General features: G+C 43.2%; 1 protein-coding gene across 8 annotated transcripts in view; it reads left to right on the top strand.

The window, feature by feature from the left end:
- Positions 1-20,171, top strand: part of LOC115205984 (septin-9) — a 134,015-nt gene extending 113,844 nt beyond the window's left edge. For 7 of the 8 annotated variants that reach the window (XM_029772463.1, XM_029772490.1, XM_029772473.1 and 4 more), the window contains 8 exons: positions 5,699-5,827; positions 6,013-6,094; positions 8,596-8,733; positions 10,983-11,100; positions 13,460-13,555; positions 14,320-14,416; positions 17,386-17,437; positions 17,656-20,171. In XM_029772463.1, the coding sequence (XP_029628323.1) occupies positions 5,699-5,827; positions 6,013-6,094; positions 8,596-8,733; positions 10,983-11,100; positions 13,460-13,555; positions 14,320-14,416; positions 17,386-17,437; positions 17,656-17,797 (854 nt within the window). In that variant the 3' untranslated portion in view covers positions 17,798-20,171. Of the gene's footprint in view, positions 1-5,698; positions 5,828-6,012; positions 6,095-8,595; positions 8,734-10,982; positions 11,101-13,459; positions 13,556-14,319; positions 14,417-17,089; positions 17,363-17,385; positions 17,438-17,655 lie in introns of those variants that run through there. The other variant, XM_029772498.1, reaches the window with a different exon arrangement.
- Positions 20,172-22,487: the final 2,316 nt, after the last annotated feature.

Below are 22,487 nucleotides of genomic sequence, written 5' to 3' on the forward strand. Positions count from 1 at the left end.
GGGCACAGCCATATACATTCCTGCAGTCAGCATGCCAATTGCACGCTGCCCTCAACTTGAGACATCTGTGGCATTGTGTTGTGTGACAAAACTGCACATTTTAAAGTGGCCTTTTGTTCTCCCCAGCACAAGGTGCACCTGTGTAATGATCATGCTTTTTAATCAGCTTCTTGATATGCCACACCTTTCAGGTGGATGGATTATCTTGGTAAAGGAGAAATCCTCACTAACAGGGATGTAAACAAATTTGTGCACAACATTTTTGAGAAATAAGCTTTTTTGTGCAAATGGAACATTCTTGATTTTTGTTCAGTGTGTATTATACAGAGGATATATAGAAAGGATGAAGAGTTGGAATGAAAAGTACACTACACTCCTCTCACATCAATCATGCCTCATAAGAATCCCCCATACTGTATAGTGGTGTGTCCTACATGTAACTGTCTCATAAGAATCCCCCATACTGAATAGTGGTGTGTCCTACATGGAACTGTCTCATAAGAATCCCCTATACTGAATAGTGGTGTGTCCTACATGGAACTGTCTCATAAGAATCCCCCATACTGTATAGTGGTGTGTCCTACATGGAACTGTCTCATAAGAATCCCCCATACTGTATAGTGGTGTGTCCTACATGGAACTGTCTCATAAGAATCCCCCATACTGTATAGTGGTGTGTCCTACATGGAACTGTCTCATAAGAATCCCCCATACTGTATAGTGGTGTGTCCTACATGGAACTGTCTCATAAGAATCCCCTATACTGAATAGTGGTGTGTCCTACATGTAACTGTCTCATAAGAATCCCCCATACTGTATAGTGGTGTGTCCTACATGTAACTGTCTCATAAGAATCCCCCATACTGTATAGTGGTGTGTCCTACATGTAACTGTCTCATAAGAATCCCCCATACTGTATAGTGGTGTGTCCTACATGGATCTGTCTCATAGGAATCCCCCATACTGTATAGTGGTGTGTCCTACATGGAACTGTCTCATAAGAATCCCCCATACTGTATAGTGGTGTGTCCTACATGGAACTGTCTCATAAGAATCCCCTATACTGAATAGTGGTGTGTCCTACATGTAACTGTCTCATAAGAATCCCCCATACTGTATAGTGGTGTGTCCTACATGTAACTGTCTCATAAGAATCCCCCATACTGTATAGTGGTGTGTCCTACATGGAACTGTCTCATAAGAATCCCCTATACTGTATAGTGGTGTGTCCTACATGTAACTGTCTCATAAGAATCCCCCATACTGTATAGTGGTGTGTCCTACATGGATCTGTCTCATAGGAATCCCCCATACTGTATAGTGGTGTGTCCTACATGTAACTGTCTCATAAGAATCCCCCATACTGTATAGTGGTGTGTTCTACATGTAACTGTCTCATAAGAATCCCCCATACTGTATAGTGGTGTGTCCTACATGTAACTGTCTCATAAGAATCCCCCATACTGTATAGTGGTGTGTCCTACATGTAACTGTCTCATAAGAATCCCCCATACTGTATAGTGGTGTGTCCTACTACATGGAACTGCATTTTGAATCCTCTTTAGAAAGGTCAGTATACAGTACTTCCGCTGAGTGAGACACATCTACATGTTCTTCAGCCTACTTTCTGTACTGCACTGGAAGTGGGTGAGAGGGTGTGTGGGTAGGGTAATGAGGGGGTTGAGGGGTGAGGCAGGGCCCAGGGTTAGTGTCTGTTCTCTCTCTCTGTGATGTGGAGTCTGCCTACAAATCTGCATTCCTCTCACATTCCCCTGTGGTTGGTCCTGGTGTCCTGGATACAGAGCTCGGCAACCTGCCACCCATTCTGTGTGTGTGTGTGTGTGTGTGTGTGTGTGTGTGTGTGTGTTTTCAAAAGTTTGGGGTCACTTAGAAATGTCCTTGTTGTTGAAAGAAAAGCAACAAAAAAATGTCCATTAAAATAACAAACTGATCAGAAATACAGTGTAGACATTGTTAATGTTGTAAACGACTATTGTAGCTGGAAACGGCTGATTTTTAATGGAATATCTACATAGGCGTATGGAGGCCCATTATCAGCGACCATCACTCCTGTGTTCCAATGGCACGTTGTTAGCTAATCCAAGTTTATCATTTTAAAAGGCTAATTGATCATTACAAAACCCTTTTGCAATTATGTTAGCACAGCTGAAAACTGTTGGTCTCATTAATAAAGCAGTAAAACTGGCCTTCTTTAGACTAGTTGAGTATCTGGAGCTTCAGCATTTGTGTGTTCGATTACAGGCTCAAAATTACCAGAAACAAAGGACTTTCTTCTGAAACTCGTCAGTCTATTCTTGTTCTGAGAAATGAAGGCTATTCCATGAGAGAAATTGCCAAGAAACTGAAGATCTCGTACATCGCTGTGTACTACTCCCTTCACAGAACAGCGCAAACTGGCTCTAACCAGAATAGAAAGAGGAGTGGGAGGCCCCGGTGCATAACTGAGCAAGAGGACAAGTGCATTAGAGTGTCTAGTTTGAGAAACAGATGCCTCACAAGTCCTCAACTGGCAGCTTCATTAAATAGTACCTGCAAAACACCAGTTTCAACGTCAACAGTGAAGAGGCAACTCCAGGATGCTGACCTTCTAGGCAGAATTGCAAAGAAAAAGCCATATCTCAGACTGGCCAATAAAAATTAAATATTAAGATATGCAAAAGAACAGACACTGGACAGAGGAAGATTGGAAAAAGGTGTTATGGACAGACAAATCCGAGTTTGAGGTTTTCGGATCACAAAAGAACATTTGTGAGATGAGGGAAAAATTAAAAGATGCTGGAGGAGTGCTAAATGCCATCTGTCAAGCATGGTGGAGGCAATGTGATGGTCTGGGGGTGCTTTGGTTGTGGTAAAGTGGGAGATTTGTACAGGCTAAAAGGGATCTTGAAGAAGGAAGGCTATCACTTCATTTTGCAATGCCATGCCATACCCTGTGGACGGTGCTTAATTGGAGCCAATTTCCTCCTACAACAGGACAATGACCCAAAGCACAACTCCAAACTATTCAAGAACTATTTAAGGAAGAAGCAGTCCGCTTGTATTCTGTCTATAATGGAGTGGCCAGCACAGTCACCGGATCTCAACCCTATTGAGCTGTTGTGGGAGCAGCTTGACCGTTTGGTATGTAGAAGTGCCCATAAAGCCAATCCAACTTGTGGGAGGTGCTTCAGGAAGCATGGGGTGAAATCTCTTCAGATTGCCTCAACAAATTTACAACTACAATGCCAAAGGTCTGCAAGGCTGTAATTGCTGCAAATGGAGGATCCTTTGACGATAGCCAGGTTTGAAGAACATAATTATTACATCAATTAAAAATATATTTTTTTTAACCTTGTCAATGTCTTGACTAAATTTCCTATTCATTTTGCAACTCATTTCATGTATGTTTTCATGGAAAACGAGGACAATTCTAAGTGACCCCAACATTTTGAACGGTTGTGTGTGTGTGTGGTGTGTGTGTGTGTGTGTGTGTGTGTGTGTGTGTGTGTGTGGAAGCTGATTCTGCTGGGCATACCTCCACAATCCTTGAGCACAGGGTTGGTATTGGCCTGGATAGTGCACATCTCTTCTTTAACAATCACATCGGTCCCCGAACGGGCAATTTGGGTTATCATAATAATCCAAAATGTATTGTATGGCAATGGTTTTTGATTGGAATACAGTAAGTGGTTAATTGTTATACTTGGTGTAAACACTGGAGAGGCTCTTTGGAAAGCTTTGATTCTTCAGGTCCGAAGCAAACACAGATGTGTTGTCAAGACACTGAGGGCCTGGTCATTAATCAGTTGTTTGAAGCCTTAAATCCCAAATGAAGTTTCAACATATAAACCTCCATTATTGTGTGTGTGAAAAAAAAACACTTACTAAGAACACCAGAGGCCCTGAGCTCCTGTCTGTGTTGACTTAACCAGACAGGGAACTAAACTGTGTGTTACCTGTCCAGGGGTCATAAACACTACACTCTCCCTCGTTAACCCACAGTTGTTCCCAGGGGCCAAAAGTGATGTTGGCGGTAATCAGGTGCTACAGGCAATCTTTTGGGTCCATGCACAGTATGTTGTTCCCTAATTCTAGAATGTTCAGGGTTCTGTCTAGTCCAGCTTTTCAATCTATCTCTCCCATGTCGTCTATCTTCTGACACACCCACACACACACACACACACACACACACACACACACACCCTCCTCTCCAGCTGGTTCCTCTCTACTGCTGATAGAGCAGAGCTCTTCTCCAGACTGCAGTGTTTCATGTCTACCCAGCGTTGCAGATGGCAGTCACATGTCCTGCCCAACAGCTGTTCCAGTCTGTTTTAATACTCTATTGCAGGGATCATCAACTAGATTCAGCCGCGGGACTTTTTGTTCCTTGAGCGGATGGTCATGGGGTCCGGAACATTATTATAAATAATTTGTAGACTGTAAATGGACAGCAAGAAGCCCAAAGTGATATAATATTTGACTAAAACAGAATCATTTCAAACCTTGCTTACATTTGTATATGATCACATACATCTCTCTATTATGTGTGGGAGAACTTTGGAACAGATCCCCCCCCCAAAAAAAAAAAATCACTTGGAGCTGGACATAAGACTGTGTGTTTATAGTCTTATGTCCAGTAATACAAAATAGTTTACAGTTAGAGAACCCTGCTGTATTGGGAGAGATAAGAGATCAGGGGGAGGTGTGTGTGTGTGCGTCAGACTTATGGTGCGTGTGTGACCCAAAGGTCTTTGTCGACAATGGGCAGTTTTCTAGTGCAGTGATCTGAGCCAGCGTCAGCTGCACAAACCACAGACGGATGAGTTTCACACTTATGGAAGACTAGGTTTCTCCAACCAACTGCTCTGTGGCGGATAAGGCTCTGCTCAGTTCAAGGCTCTGTGGGGTTTAATTGACAGCAGAGCTCTTCCCCAGACTGCAGGTCTGTGCCCTGAAAGGACATGTATTTCCTTTAGGCCAACTTTAATGGACAGGAGGGAGAGTGGGAGGGAGAGTGGGAGGGAGGGCCTTGGCCAAGTGACTGAGTCATTATTCTGTACTTGGGACTCATATCAGAGCCACAGAGAGAATTGTGAAAAAGGCACCGACATAACGTGTGTGTGCGGGGAGGCCTTACTGCAGACACCTGTAACTTCTCGCCCACTGCAGCCAAAATCTTGTGACATAGTCTCTCTTTCTCCCCTGAGTGGCTGTGACAGGCTGGTGTTAAACTCTGTTTGTCTCAGTGTGAAATAAAGAGGCCATGCTAGTCAGTCATTACACCACTGGAATGAACCTGTTAGTGGGAAGAGTGTCTGAAGAATGTTCTGGAGAAAGGTGAGAGGAAGTCCACCATTGTCAGAGTAGTCTATTCCCTACAGTCACACTAGATGAGAGGGTATTGGTTTGAATCAAGGCATGGGCTACTGTTTTCCCTTCATTGTAGAGTTTCTGTTATTGTGTGTAGCTCAGTTGATAGAGCATGGTGCTTGCAGCTCCAGGGTTGTGGGCTTGATTCCCACAGGGGACCAGTAGGAATCAAAAGTATAAAAATGTACGTACTCATTACTGTAAGTCACTCTGAATAAGAGGGTCTGTTAAGTGACTAAAATGTAAATTGTGGCTTTATTGTATTTATTTGCATGACCAATGTGTCTGACATTCAGGTGTGTGTGTGTGTGTGTGTGTGTGTGTGTAGGGCAGAGCGGCCTAGGGAAGTCCACTCTGATGAACACTCTGTTCAAGTCCAAGGTGAGCCGTAAGTCAGTGCAGGCCACGTCCCAGGAGAAGATCCCCAAGACCATCCATATCAAGTCTGTCAGCCACGGTGAGAGGAGGAAGAGATCACTCACACTGTTTATTTCACTCTTTCTTTTCTGCACCTAGCTCCATCTTTCACTTCATCCATCTCACTCTCTACTCAGTCTACCCTGTGTTGTGATTACAGTCTGAGGTCCATTTGGCCTCTCAGAGGTGCTTGTATTCAATCGAATTGTGTCTGTCTGTGTTCAGACATTGAGGAGAAGGGGGTGAGGATGAAACTAACTGTTATCGACACGCCCGGCTTCGGCGATCAGATCAACAACGACAACTGGTACAGTAACAGTACAATCCATAGCTGAAATGTTATTTATAATGTGCATAGGATATATCCTATCTATGTGTATATACAGTTGAAGTTCGAAGTTTACATTCACCTTTGTCAAATACATTTAAATCAAATACATTTAATCCAAGTAAAAATTACCTGTTGAGGTCAGTTAGGATCACCACTTTATTTAAAGAATGTGAAATGTCAGAATAATAGTAGAGTGATTTATTTCAGCTTTTATGTCTTTCATCACATTCGCAGTGGGTCAGAAGTTTACATACACTCAATTAATACTTGGTAGCATTGCCTTTAAATTGTTTAACTTGGGTCAAACGTTTTGGGTTGACTTCCACAAGCTTCCCACAATAAGTTGGGTGAATTTTGGCCCATTCCTCCTGACAGAGCTGGTGTAACTGAGTCAGGTTTGTAGGCCTCCTTGCTCGCACACACTTTTTCAGGTCTGCCCACAAATTTGCTATAGGATTGAGGTCAAGGCTTTGTGATGGCCACTCCAATACCTTGACTTTGTTGTCCTTAAGCCATTTTGCCACAACTTTGGAAGTATGCTTGGGGTCATTGTCCATTTGGAAGACCCATTTGCGACCAAGCTTTAACTTCCTGACTGATGTCTTGAGATGTTGCTTCAATATATCCACATAATTTTCCTGCCTCATGATGCTATCTCTTTTGAAGTGCACCAGTCCCTCCTGCATCAAAGCACCCCCACAACATGATGCTGCCACCCCCGTGCTTCACGGTTGGGATGGTGTTCTTCGGCTTGCAAGCCTCCCCCATTTTCCTCCGAACATCATAACGATGGTCATTATGGCAAAACGGTTCTGTTTTTGTTTCATCAGACCAGAGGACATTTCTCCAAAAAGTATGGTCTTTGTCCCCATGTGCAGTTGCAAACCGTAGTCTCGCTTTTTTATGGTGGTTTTGGAGCAGTGGTTTCTTCCTTGCTGAGCGGACTTTCAGGTTGTCGATATAGGACTCGTTTTACTGTGGGTATAGATACTTTTGTACCTGTTTCCTCCAGCATCTTCACAAGGTCCTTTGCTGTTGTTCTGAGATTGCTTTCCACTTTTCGCACCAAAGTACCTTCATCTCTAGAAAACAGAACGCGTCTCCTTCCTGAGCGGTATGAGGGCTGCGTGGTCCCATGGTGTTTATACTTGCGTACTATTGTTTGTACAGATGAACGTGGTACCTTCAGGCTTTTGGAAATTGCTCCCAAGGATGAACCAGACTTGCGGAGGTCTACCATTTTTTTTCTGAGGTCTTGGCTGATTTATTTGGATTTTTCCATGATGTCAAGCAAAGAGGCACTGAGTTTGAAGGTAGGCCTTGAAGTGCATCCACAGGTACACCTCTAATTGACTCAAATGATGTCAATTAGCCTATCAGAAGCTTCTAAAGCCATGACATCATTTTCTGGAGTTTTCCAAGCTGTTTAAAGGCACAGTCAACTTAGTGCATGTAGACTTCTGACCCACTGGAATTGTGATTAAGTGAAATAATCTGTTTGTAAAAAATTGTTGGAAAAATGACTTGTGTCATGCACAAAGTAGATGTCCTAACTTGACTTGCCAAACCTATAGTTTGTTAACAAGAAATGTGTGGAGTGGTTGAAAAACGAGTTTTAATAACTCCAACCTAAGTGTATGTAAAGTTCCGACTTCAACAATATATGTGTGTGTGTGTGTGTGTGAGAGAGCGATATATATATATATATATATATAAAATAAAAACACACACAGATAGGATAGATATATACAGTTGAAGTTGGAAGATTATACACTTAGGTTGTACTCATTTTAAACTCGCTTTTCAACCACTCCACACATTTCTTGTTAACAAACTATAGTTTTGGCAAGTCAGTTAGGACTTAACACCACATTCTTAAAATAAAGTGGTGATCCTAACTGATCTAAGAGAAGGAATTTTTACTAGGATTAAATGTTAGGAATTGTGAAAAACTAAGTTTAAATGTATTTGGCTAAGTTGTATATAAGTAATAATAGTGTATAATAATAGTCAAGACATAAACTATGTAGTAACACACACAGAATCATGTAGTAACCAAACAAATTCAAAAAGTGCAAAGCTGTCATCAAGGCAAAAGGTGGCTACTTTGAAGAATCTCAAATATAAAATATATTTTCATTTGTTTACATTTTTTTTGTTTATGATATGATCCCATGTGTGTTATTTCATAGTTTGAATATCTTTACCATTATTCTACAATGTAGAAAATAGTAAATAAAGAAAAACCCTTGAATAAATAAGTGTGTCAACTTTTGAGTGGTTCTCATCTAGATGACTAGTGTACACAGTACTGTGTATGACCTCATCTATCCTCTTTCTCTCCCCCTGCTAACTCCCTCTTCCTGTCTTTCTCACTTGTCTCCCCCTGTCCATCCCCCAAAACTCCCCCTTTCTCTTTTAATCTGTCTCTCCCCTTCCTTCCACTTCCTGTCTTCTTCCCCTCCCTCTCTCCACAGTTGGCAGCCCATCATGAAGTTTATTAATGCCCAGTATGAGCAGTACCTTCAGGAGGAGATCAACATCAACAGGAAGAAGAGGATTCCAGACTCCCGGGTTCACTGCTGTATTTACTTCATACCCCCTACTGGACACTGGTGAGGCAGGCGCACACACACACAAACAGGAAGACGCACACAGACATACACACACACACAGGAAGAAGCGCACATGCGCACACACCACACACACAGGTAGATGTGCACATGCACAGACAAACTCTCTCACACACACACACACACACGCACACACACACATGCACAGACAAACTCTCTCTCACACACACACACACACACACACGTAGACACACACACACACACGTAGACGTGCACATGCACAGACACACTCACACTTTCCTTGTGAAGGGTATGAATGTGTGGAATGTTTCAGGTGAATGTTTAGATATCCTGGGAGATAGTCAAGCTGATTATTAGCTAAACTTCATTTTTTGGATTTTCCACTTTTTACTGTTCTATACAGTTATCATGCCTTTTGAGTGATCAAAAATGGCATGTAATCAATCACAATAATTGTCATACACACACAAGCACAGTGTCAGTGCAACAGTGCTGCTGCCCCCTGCTGTCCCTGAACAGGAGAGGATATGCAACTGGGAGATTGAAAAAGGAGAGAGTGAGAAATCGAGTGAGTGAGAGAGGGAAGTGATTTATGTTAGATAAGCAGTGAGTCATAGGGAGAGTCCTACTCAAAAAGCCCTGAATCATCAGAACAGGAAACAGAGGAGGAGGACACAGTGAGTTTGGCATGACTTTCTGATGCACATTAGTTATAACAACAATCTAATGCCCCGTGCTGTGCCATTCAAATATCACATATGATGTCCAACGTCATACTGTGCCCTTCTGTGTAACATATACAGCCTATGTATGGGCCAGATTCCCGGACAGAATGGAGATTCTCTGTTGAGTACGCTTTTTAGTCTAGGACTGTCTGTCTGAATGTACAGGTCATGTTCTGCTACCCCTCACCACCGCTCTGGATTGACCTGTAGTGGATCCTCCTCTGCTCCTGCAGCTCAGAGGGACAGACAGATGTGGGAACACTTACTCTTCCAGACCCCCCTCCATTTCCTGTTTCACAGGCAGCGAGTTGCAACACGTCCCATAACACCCGTTTTCCATGACTGGAAAAAATGGCTTTCGCCAGGCCTTGAAACAAATGCCTGTGTTTGCCTCCCTGCTCCAAGTTTCTGTCTCAGGCGTTTCTGCTGCTCACACATCTGGGCCTTATTTGAGCTTCATACAGAGCTAACCCCCCCCCCCCCAAAAAAAATGTTGCTACGGTATACAGCTATTACCCTTTAATTGAATTTTCCTCCTGTGTTATGTCTGCTTCTCCTCTGCATCTACCCCATGATGGTTCTACCCTTTGTTGCAATGGTCTGGGTTCCAGTGCTGTGGTGGACTGCAGGCTTTGCCCTCATTTCTGTGGTTGTGATGTACAAGACCCGAGAGCCTTAACATATTGTCGTCGTCGTCGTCCCCCGATATAGCTTGAGCAGCGTTTCATGTTGTTCCAGCGTTGCGGATGTCTGTCACATGTCCTGCCCAACAACTGTTCTAGTCTAATGTTTAATACTCTAATGGGAGCGATATGAAAACAGAGGTTGTGTGTGTGTGTCGTGTGCATATGTGTGTGTGTCGTGTGCATATGTGTGTGTGTGTTGTGTGCATATGTGTGTGTGTGTGTGTATGCACATGCTCATCTGTGTGACCCAAAGGTCTTTGTCGACAATGGGCAGTTTTCTAGTGCAGTGATCTGAGCCAGCATCAGCTGCACAAACCACAGACGGATGAGTTTCACACTTATGGAAGACTAGGTTTCTCCAACCAACTGCTCTGTGGCGGATAAGGCTCTGCTCAGTTCAAGGCTCAGTGGGGTTTAATTGACAGTGACAGACACGCACTGACTGATGTGGGTCTCAGATATACAGTAGGTTTAGCTTGTACATAGAGTCTGTACGTGAAGCTACAGTACTGTGTCTGCTTGTGTCGGCCTCGCTATGGGTATCTTGGAGGATACCACCCTCTGGCTGTTCTAGGATGTATCACACTGTCGACCCAAATAAAGACTGTAAAACGTTGAACAAGAACTATAAAACAGACCTGGGTTCTAATACTATTTCAAATAATTTATAAAACATTTGCCAGGCTTGATTGAGCTTGCCCAAAAGTGAAAACCCCGCCCACCTGTCGCTTCAGGCAGGCTAAAGAAAATACTCAAAGTATTTGAGACATTTCGAATAGTGTTTGAACCCAGGTCTGCTATAGATACAGGTGAAATGAAGCCCCTCTCTCATTCCTCCCCTTCTCTCTCGCACTTCCAGTCTGCGACCTCTGGATGTGGAGTTTATGAGGCGTCTCAGTAAGGTGGTCAATATTGTTCCTGTCATCGCCAAGGCAGACACACTCACCCTGGAGGAGAGGGACTTCTTTAAACAGAAGGTGAGCTCTCTCTCTCTCTCTCTCTCTCTCTCTCTCTCTCTCTCTCTCTCTCTCTCTCTCTCTCTCTCTCTCTCTCTCTCTCTCTCTCTCTCTCTCTCTCTCCTCTCTCTCTCTCTCTCTCTCTCTCTCTCTCTCTCTCTTTCCATCCATCTTTATCTGTCTCCAATTCCTCTTTTTCTGTTGCATGCTGCCTCTCTCTCACATATTTTGTGTTCTCCGCAGTAACAGGAAATGTTTCTTAAGTTGTTTGGCCACTGCCGCCCGTTCGGTCACTGTCCAATGAGAGAACACTGAGGATGTTTTGTGTGTATAGAATACTTGTGAGGTCAGGACCTATATTGCCAGGCTCTGGATTGGAGAGGAGTTCTGTGGGAGTCCAACCTCTCTCTCCCTCATTTTCTGTCTCTCCCTCCTTTTCTCTCTCTCTCCCCTTTCTCTCTCTCTCTCCCTCTCCCCCAATTTTGAATTGGCTAGAGGTGAGTTCTGTCCAACTTCTCCCCTCTCCTTCTTCCCCTCTCCCCTGACTGCTGATGTGGTCACAGTGGACTCCATTACATCACTTCCTCCTATGTGGTGGGGATCTGAAACATAAAATAATTATTTGATCACAGACCCCAAGAGGGAAAGTAGTAGTAGATGCAGCAGCAGTAGTAGTAGATGTAGTAGTAGATGCAGCAGTAGTAGTAGTAGATGCCGTAGTAGTAGATGCAGTAGTAGTAGTAGATGCAGTAGTAGTAGTAGTAGATGCACCAGTAGTATTAGTGGTAATAGTAGATGCAGCAGTAGTAGATGTAGCGGAATGGGAGGTTGTAGTAGATGCACCAGTAGTAGTAGATGTAGTAGTAGTAGTAGTAGATGCACCAGTAGTAGTAGTAGATGCAGCAGTGGTATTAGTGGTAATAGTAGATGCAGCAGTAGTAGATGTAGCAGAATGGGAGGTTGATGTAATTGTAGGGGAATGGGAGGTTGTTGTAGTAGTAGATGCAGCAGTAGTAGTAGATGTAGCGGAATGGGAGGTTGATGTAATTGTAGGGGAATGGGAGGTTGTTGTAGTAGTAGATGCAGCAGTGGTATTAGTGGTAATAGTAGATGCAGCAGTAGTAGATGTAGATGTAGCGGTATGGGAGGTTGTTGTAGTAGCATTAGTAGATGTGGTGGTAGTAGTAGTGGAATGAGAGGTTGATGTAGATGTAATTGTAGGGGAATGGGAGGTTGTTGTAGTAGTAGTAGTAGTAGTAGTAGTGGAATGGGAGGTTGTTGTAGTAGTAGATGTACTTGTAGGGGAATGGGAGGTTGTTGTAGATGTAGGGGAATGGGAGGTTGTTGTAGTAGATGTAGTAGTAGATGTAGGGGAATGGGAGGTTGTTGTAGTAGATGTAGTAGTAGATGTAGGGGAATGGGAGGTTGTTGTAGTAGTTGTAGATGTAGGGGAATGGGAGGTTGTTGTAGTAGATGTAGTAGTAGATGTAGGGGAATGGGAGGTTGTTGTAGTAGTAGATGTAGGGGAATGGGAGGTTGTTGTAGTAGAAAAAGTAGTAATTGAAAAAGGCAGGCATTCATTTCAAGGCAATTATAGCAGCCATGCTCACAGATCCACACCAGTGTCCCTCTCATTAGGGAAGCTCTGTACGACCGGATAGAAACAGTTTAACTGGTGTGTGTGTGTGTGTGTGTGTGTGTGGAAGGGGGTGGTGTGTGTGTGTGTGTGTGCTTGTCTGTTTGTAAACGTGTACACTGACAGTGATGTTCCGTTGGTTTCAACAGAACATTTTGGAGGAGATTAGTGAAGGGATTTAAGTTAACACCACCTAAAGCTGTGGGTAACGCAGTGTGCAGATGGTCTCGATTTCTCACAAAATACTGTTATGTATCCAAAGGATTTGTCAGACATGTCTGGCTAATTGCGGTTGTTAGGCTTTTGCTTGTGTGTTCCCATAACCTTTTTTAGTTCATGTATTCGAGTCTCTGCAAGGGTGTATAATGCATTTGTCATTTTTCTCAACCTTTTTTTTGTAGCAGGGACCAGCAGGCTAGGTGTTTTATTGTAAGGCTGCTTACAATAAACTATCACTGTAGAACTGACTAAATGAGTCAGTTAACCAGCTCAGGGACCAGCAAGCAACATCCCATGGACTGTGGCTTTTCTACGGAAGAGGATGAGAAACACACTTCAATGGATTTTTCAGTCTCCACCCTAGTCACAGAGCTACCCTAACCTCTCCCCTCTTCATGGAGGTCACTCCCCCTAACCCTGCTCCTTCAGCTCCAGAAGGAAGCCCTCTGTGTGGGGAGGATGTGTTACCATTACCGGGCCAGTCTCACACTCACCTCTCACCCAGAACTGGTTTTGTGTCCCCAGATCAGGGAAGAGCTACGGGCCAATGGGATCGACGTGTACCCCCAGAAGGAGTTTGACGAGGATGCAGAGGACCGGATGATTAATGACAAGATCAGGGTGATTTGAGTTGACACATCCATCCACATCTTTACCCACTTGCCCCTAGCCATAAGCCCTCACATTACCGCTTAAAGCTCCACTCATCTGTGCTACGTCCCTGTTACAGTAGGTCCCTGTTGATCCATGTTGATAACCTGGTTAAATTACAGTAGGTCCCTGTTGATCCATGTTGATAACCTGGTTAAATTACAGTTAGGTCCATGTTGATCCATGTTGATAACCTGGTTTAATTACAGTTGGATCCATGTTAATCCATGTTGATAACCTGGTTTAATTACAGTTAGGTCCCTGTTGATCCATGTTGATAACCTGGTTTAATTACAGTTAGGTCCCTGTTGATCCATGTTGATAACCTGGTTAAATTACAGTTAGATCCATGTTGATAACCTGGTTTAATTACAGTTAGGTCCCTGTTGATCCTTGTTGATAACCTGGTTAAATTACAGTTAGGTCCATGTTGATCCATGTTGATAACCTGGTTTAATTACAGTTAGGTCCCTGTTGATCCATGTTGATAACCTGGTTAAATTACAGTTAGATCCATGTTGATAACCTGGTTTAATTACAGTTAGGTCCATGTTGATCCTTGTTGATAACCTGGTTTAATTACAGTTAGGTCCATGTTGATCTTTGGTGATAACCTGGTTAAATTACAGTTAGGTCCCTCTGCTGCAATATATATCAAATGTCAGTTTATTTGACTCTTCATGGTATGTCTCTTTGTTCCTCCTGTCTGTCTCTGTGTTCTTTCTGTCCTGTAGGAGATGATCCCGTTTGCTGTGGTGGGCAGCGACCAGGAGTACCAGGTCAATGGCAGGAGGCTTCTGGGAAGAAAGACAAAGTGGGGAACCATAGAAGGTAGATGGCCTCCTCCTTCTCTTCTCTTTCTCCATCTTCTCATTTTTGCTTTAGCACTTTTTGTCTTTTTATCTTTGAGCAATAGTCTCTCTCCTTAGCAGTATGAAGGCTAACGTTATGAAGAGGTCTTTTAGTTTTCCTTTCTTGATTAATGTACACCGGCCAGTTAAGACTTAACAAGACAGAGGAGATGAGCGGAAGGAGTAGAGGGGGAGGAGCAGTGTGGCACCTCTCCGTTTTGGACTGTACTTCTTGTGGCATGATTTTTTAATTTATTTTTTGCTATGTAATAATTTTAATAAAACCGATCAAAGTTCATTTGAGTTCCCTCTTCGTTAATTCTGCTGCCTACTACACCATTAGAAGGCCTATAATTTAGCCACAGAAGATGAAAAGCTTATTTTAAAAAATTGCCTAGCTGTGGATTGTGCATAGCCCAATAACAAAGCCTAACGTTCAGTTGGGAAGACGCTGCAAATCTAAGTGAATAAACAGCATGCAGACAAAACACGCCTTCTGCAAAAACACAGGTTGGAATGCAAATGGCTCCTGCTAAAAAGAGAAGACTAATCTGTCCAAGTAAAACAAGAGAGATAGGCTTGTCTTTTGGCACCAGCGCATCGGCCATCACCAGTGAGTGATCTGTGCATCATTGGGTGAGTCAGTGAAACTGTAAAGAATTGTTAGGACTATAATTTCTTCCTCATATTGGACAATATGTGTGTCTCCACAGACCTAGTCCTGAGCTATTGATTTTTACTGCTATCAGATTCTCAGTTAGTCACTGTCAAAGTACAGCCTGTCATTTCGATCATTTGTGCGGTATTAAAAAAGATTCTGACAGTCTCCAGTTATGTAAATTGACATGGAATTGCGTGAAATATGTTTATAAAAGGCCATATTTTTCCCGGACCCTAGGCTACTCAACATTTTCCCTATGTTTGCAACTTCTGTAAGTGCATCTACTATACTGCTCTATGCCGCTACGCAGATGCAATACGATAATATGCATTCAATGCTTTATAATAAAGGTTACAAAAATATATATTGTGTGTTCCGATACCTCAGAGCTCCCCAGGTCACCCCCCTCTCACTCTCAGTTTTTGTTTCCGCACCTCCCGATTTACAAAGGAAGCTTTGGAGAGGAGTAGAGGGGGAGGAGTAGTCCTCAAATGATTTCACTCGTCGCCAGCCCAGACAGACAGAGACACAGACTGTGTCATACAGCTGGTTGAGACTTCCGCTTTACAATGTGTCTGTGTGGAAGAGGGAGGCAGAGCATGTAACACCTCTCTACAGAGGCTGCAGTGTGTACAGGCCTCTGGTCTCATAGTGACAGCGGGGTGGAGGGGAGGCTACAGTAGAGATCTATCCGTCCCCACTGAAAGTGCCACTCATTGGACTGGTGGCGTATTGTCTCAGAGGGTTTCCACTGTGCTCCACTCACACACCCCTGGTTACCTAGTTAGCATCGGTCTGAACCAGGGGTCAACAACTAGATACACCCCTAATCCTAAAACTCAGTGGGGGTGTTGTCTGGGGGCTTTTATTGGCATATGTACAAATACTTCTAGAACCATAGATGTTCACTTGTCTCTCTCAGTGGTAGATGTGAATTCCAGCATAACGACCAGTACTATATGCAAACCATTTCAAAATGTCATCATCACACACTTCACATGATCTAATTTCAACCATGCATTTAATTACATCCCCATCAGACTGAGACAGGTGACTACTTCTCTACTTCTATTAAAACCTCCCTAAAGGAAACCTTCATTTCCTGCAAAGGAAGCCTAGAGTGTCTGCAGTGGCAGGTTCTGATGTTGGCCTATAGACCTGTGATATTATCTATAATTCAGACACGCATCATCCAGTGGCCAGCGGTGTCATGTCAGACAGACAGAATTTGTTCAGCAGTCAGCATTAACTAGTTTTTTTTTCTCTGTCTCTCTCCACTGTTTTCACTAGTTCTCTCTCTCCACTGTTTTCACTAGTTCTCTCTCTCCACTGTTTTCACTAGTTCTCTCTCTCCACTGTTTTCACTAGTTCTCTCTCTCCACTGTTTTCACTAGTTCTCTCTCTCCACTGTTTTCACTAGTTCTCTCTCTCCACTGTTTTCACTAGTTCTCTCTCTCCACTGTTTTCACTAGTTCTCTCTCTCTACTGTTTTCACTAGTTCTCTCTCTCCACTGTTTTCACTAGTTCTCTCTCTCCACTGTTTCACTAGTTCTCTCTCTCTCTCACTAGTTCTCTCTCTCCACTGTTTTCACTAGTTCTCTCTCTCCACTGTTTTCACTAGTTCTCTCTCTCCACTGTTTTCACTAGTTCTCTCTCTCCACTGTTTTCACTAGTTCTCTCTCTCTCTCCACTGTTTTCACTAGTTCTCTCTCTCTCTCTCTCTCTCTCTCTCTACTGTTTTCACTAGTTCTCTCTCTCTCTCTCTCTCTCTACTGTTTTCACTAGTTCTCTCTCTCTCTCTCTCTCTCTCTCTCTCTCTCTCTCTACTGTTTTCACTAGTTCTCTCTCTCTCTCTCCACTGTTTTCACTAGTTCTCTCTCTCTCCACTGTTCTCACTAGTTCTATGTAGTGGGGTAGTGGAGAACTGCGTCAGTTTGTGTTGGTGTCTGATTTGACCTCGTGAGGCGCTTACCATGTGTCTTCTCTCTGCAGTTGAGAACATTGCTTACCATGTGTCTTCTCTCTGCAGTTGAGAACATTGCTTACCATGTGTCTTCTCTCTGCAGTTGAGAACATTGCTTACCATGTGTCTTCTCTCTGCTGTTGAGAACATTGCTTACCATGTGTCTTCTCTCTGCAGTTGAGAACATTGCTTACCATGTGTCTTCTCTCTGCAGTTGAGAACATTGCTTACCATGTGTCTTCTCTCTGCAGTTGAGAACATTGCTTACCATGTGTCTTCTCTCTGCAGTTGAGAACATTGCTTACCATGTGTCTTCTCTCTGCAGTTGAGAACATTGCTCATTGTGAGTTTGCCTATTTGCGGGATCTACTGATTAGGTAAATATCTACGTGTGTGTTGTATGTGAATGTGTGTGTGAGTATGATAATGTGTTTCTGAACAATGTGTCTTTGTCAGTCTGTGTGTGTATGTTTGTCTGTAAATCAGTCTGTGTGTCATTTATCATTACATCCCTTATATTGACCTCAGCTGATGTTTAACTATCTCTCTGTTGACCTCAGCTGATGTCTAACAAGCCCCGTCTCTCCCCTGTCAGGACCCACATGGAGAACATCAAGGACATCACCAGCAGCATCCACTACGAGGTGTACCGCGTCCGCCGCCTCAACGAAAACAACACCGCCGTCGCCCATGCCAACGGCCTCACCCAACACCACATGACCTCCCATGAGATGTAGAGCCCTGCCCACCGTCTCCCATGAGCCCTCACTTCCTTCCGAAGCCGCTTCGATCCTTCCATCCCGTTATTCTTCCATCCCTCTCTCCCCTCCACTCACTCTCAATGCCAAACCCTTATACAGAAGGGAGAAGACACACACTGGGGGGACTGAGGAGTGTAGTCTTAGTGCCCCCAAGTGGCCAAATACAGACACATAGAATGGACTGTTGATGCCAATGCATTGCCCCTCGATGATAACCTGGGGGGGGTAAATGCTAGCTATCACTTGCATTCATTCAGGTTTAACCAGGCTAAGTAAACACTATGTACTGCAACCTTAATCTGTGTGTTTTCAGTTATTCTGTCGTTCTTTAGGTCCCTCGTCTGTCTGGTTGGTTATCAAAATAGCACTGTGATATCAGGCCCATTACATACAAGCAGTGACAGAAGTGCCCTCAAACTTTCCTTCGGGTAAAATATTGATTTCTCATCCATTTTAATATAGCCCCTGTAATACATCCTTCGTTCATTGTTCATTTGATCTGCTATCTGAAGGTTCTACAATGTTTATTTCTGTTCCCTTTGAGAGGGAGTAGTTTAGCCTTGAGAGACTGTATTCCGAGTAGGAGTGCTGATTTGGGATCAGTTTTACCTTTTAGATAAAAGATTACATGGACAGAGAGACCTGAGCCTAGATCAGCACTCCTACTCTGAGACGCTTTATACACCCGGCCCCAGAACTGTGGTACTGGATCCATCGCGATAGCAGCAGAGGCACAGGACAGATACTCAGCTAAGTATTTAGAAGTATGACACATAGAAATCAAATCTATTCATTCTATGGCAGTTGATTAATTTGTCAGAGCTCTGTTTGATGATGTCCGAGAAGGGTCAGTTGAAGATGGTGAATGGGGAGTGTTTCATTGTGATGGAAGTTGATAATGCTGTTGGAATGGTCAGGATTGCATAATGTCAGGGTTACATAATGTCGGGGATGGACTGGAGGTTTTGAGTCTAGTGGACACCGTCGACACGTCTGTAGGTCCAGGAGTTTTTCCCCATAACTTGAACTGACCAGAAAAAACCTTGAGCCCTTGTAACAGCCTGTTACTAGGACGTTCTCTGAGTCATAGTTATAGACGGTAACTACGGTCTTCTCTGAGTTGTAGTTATAGACTGTAACTAGGGTCTTCTCTGAGTCGTTGTTATAGACTGTAACTAGGGTCTTTGAGTCGTTGTTATAGACTGTAACTAGGGTCTTCTCTGAATCGTCGTTATAGGCTGTAACTAGGGTCTTCTCTGAGTCGTATTTATAGGCTGTAACTAGGACCATGAGTTTTTCCTGGTAAAGTCACATGGTCAGGAAACTCCTGGTCCTACACGTGTATGATGCAGAGTGAGGGGAACACTCTCCTGTTGTTTCTCTTATCATTGAGGAGCCAGTGCTTTAAGCCTTGGGCTGATGACAGTACAGCGATACATGTCCGTCATCCTATTGTGGTAATAGTTATTTTTACATGGCTGCGTCGTCGTAAAGGTATTACTGTCAGAAAATAGATTTCAAATGCCCTCAGTGCCTTTTTAATTCCAAATAATAGATGTCATTTTGGGGTGTTTTTATATATACAGATGTTTAAAGAGTGATTTAAAATAAATAGTATTTATGCACATTAGAATGATAAAAAGTGTACCACCCACCCACTCATCCACACGTAGTAGTTGTCCTGAGCCGAGAGCACTTAATCAGTTTCTACTGCCCAAGTCAAGTGTTTAGGAAAAACTCCTGGTCCTAGCTATGTGCCATGTCTCTGTGCCTTGGACAACACCATTGCCTTCTTATTTATTGGAGACATTCCACTAGCACATGCTTTTAAACTGGAAGGACAACAGTGACAATTAAGGCCCTGAGTTTTTCCAGACAATGTGACCTGACTAGGATAATACTCCATAGCCTATAACCAGGGACCTGAGTTTTTCCTGGTCAGGCCAAATGGTCTGGAAAACTCCTGGTCCTATTACTGATGTGCTAGCTGGTGCCAATCACCACAGCAGAAGACATTTCATTGTTATAAAGTCTCTTTATATCAGACTGCACCCTGAAACTAAAGTCCTCCTTAAACTCTTAGTTCTCTCTCTTTCTCCCACTTTCTTTTCTCTTGTTCTCCTCTTCCGTTTCTTGGATATCAACCAGTAACAGGAATATGTGGTGTTTAAAGGTTTTATGTGTTTCAGTTTCAAACTATAATCCTCAACTTCCAAAAATCATCGTCGTCATGCTCTGTCCTGTATATTCATTGTCAGATACATTTTTGTACTGGTATTAATAATAACAGAATTTACCTTTTGATATCGTGTTATTTTCAAGAAATAAAGATGAAAGTTGTATATAGTCATTTCCTTGTCAATTTCTCCTCCTTTTCCAACTGTTACGTCGTTAAATTACACCTTTTATATTTTTTGCATACTTTATAAGATGTTTATATATTTTTATACTCTTAAACATGTTAGAAAAAGTTTGATTTTTAAACTTGATGAAAGTTGTTTATATGAACATTCGTATAGAACTATTGACTGCATTACTGATCTAATACCATCTAGCTGCAGATTTAATTGCCAAGTCATTAGCCTGTTTTTGATTAGCCAGTAGTAATCGATATCGCTGCCTCGTGTTGCACGGCTGAATTGCATTTACACTAATTACCAGAAGTCCTGAGAGTGCATGTTACCCACAGTGAAATGAAGGAGCCAATGAAGGGTCCACAGTTACTGAGCGGCCCAGAGTTAGTGACAAGCCAGCCCCCAGCTCGATCTGTAGAGGAGCTGCAGACATCGGGTCTGTGAGGCTAACAGGAGATGCTAATGGAATTGACAGAAAAGGAGTGGCTAGCGTGTTAGCGTTAGTGGCTGCGGAGGGACAGAGGTACTAATCCTTCAGCAACAAACCCACAATTTATCACATGAGAGCGCTGGTGAACCGTGCTGCTACACCAGGGTTGTGTTTCACAGCGATGTTAGTTGAACATATATAGGATGTAAATCATGTTAACCCATAGGCCTAAACATTTATTTTCCTCCAGGTTTACAAGGTAAATATCTCCTACTTCTGACACTCCAAGAAACATATGGTTCCATCACTATATGTATATTTGATTGTGTGTGTGCACAAGAGAGTGAGTGCAATTCCCCCTCTTTCCCCCAGTCTTCAAAATGGAGAGAGGGAGACTTCATATTCAAAATGGCGCCTCCCCTTGGCATTAGCAGACAGATGCAACATGCCAGTACCCGTTGCCCACGACCATCGCAAACCTCACCCGGCCACCCCCAACCGACCCACTAGGTTAAGATCCAGACCCCCACATACAGTATTGTACTCCCACATCCCTGTCTGAAAATACTCCCTAAACCGCAAACGAGCAGAGAGCAAGAAATAAAGTGAAAGGGAGAGGGGTAGAGCAGCTGCAATCCTTCACCAACCTTACCCCTTCCCTCCTCGTCTTCCTCGTCCTTCACTGGTCTTCTTGGCAGACGTCCAGCGTTGTGCAGCCCAGGTCTAATGAGAAATGACCTTCATTAATGAAGCAAGTGGGTCTGTATACTATCTAATGAAGCTGTGTCTGTGCTATCCAATGAAGCTGTGTGTCTGTGTACTAACTAATGAGGCTGTGTGTGTGCTATCTAATGAAGCAAGTGTGTCTGTACTAACCAATGGAGCTGTGTGTGTGTGTGTGTGTGTGTGTGTGTGTGTGTACTACCTAATGAAGCTGTGTGTGTGTGCGTGCATACTATCTAATGAAGCTGTGTGTCTGTGTGCTAACTAATTAAGCTGTGTGTGTGTGTGTGTGTACTAACTAATGAAGCTGTGTTTCTGTGTGCTAACTAATGAAGAAAGTGTGTCTAATCTCTAGTGAAGCTGTGCGTGTGCTATCTAATGAAGCTGTGTGTTCTCTAGTGAAGCTGTGTGTCTGTGCTCTAGTGAAGCTGTGTGTTTGCTAACTAATGATGATGTGTGGCTGTGTGCTCTCTAGTGAAGCTGTATGTGTGTGCTAACTAATGAAGCTGTGTGTCTGTGCTCTCTAGTGAAGCTGTGTGTGTTTGCTAACTAATGAAGCTGTGTGTCTGTGCTCTCTAGTGAAGCTGTGTGTGTTTGCTAACTAATGAAGCTGTGTGTCTGTGTGCTCTCTAGTGAAGCTGTGTGTCTGTGTGCTCTCTAGTGAAGCTGTGTGTGTGTACTAACTAATGAAGCTGTGTGTCTGTGTGCTCTCTAGTGAAGCTGTGTGTGTGTGTACTAACTAATGAAGCTGTGTGTCTGTGCTATCTAATGAAGCTGTGTGTCTGTGTAATATCTAATGAATGAGCCGTCCCTCAGAGACTTCTAGAGTTAACAGGAACTCTGTCTTTTTTAGGGGGTGGATCAGCTTTAATATTACAGATTGTGGCTTATATCAATGTAAATATCTGCATCATTTCCAATCCCCCACATATACTCTTTTCCAATAACCCTACCACCCCTCACCTAATTGGAGTAAACTAATGGACAACAATACTTAGGCTTCTACTTCCTGCTTATACATACTATATTAGTTTTACGGATACAGTATATTTTAGATTACTTATCTTCTGTTTGTTTTTAGACCCAGCATTCAGCTACCATCAACCCCTCCCATCTGTCTCTGATTTCTAGCTGCCATATATACACTGCTCCAAAAAAT

The sequence above is a fragment of the Salmo trutta genome, chromosome 1 (genome assembly GCF_901001165.1).
Source record: "Salmo trutta chromosome 1, fSalTru1.1, whole genome shotgun sequence".
Taxonomy (NCBI): Eukaryota; Metazoa; Chordata; class Actinopteri; order Salmoniformes; family Salmonidae; genus Salmo; species Salmo trutta.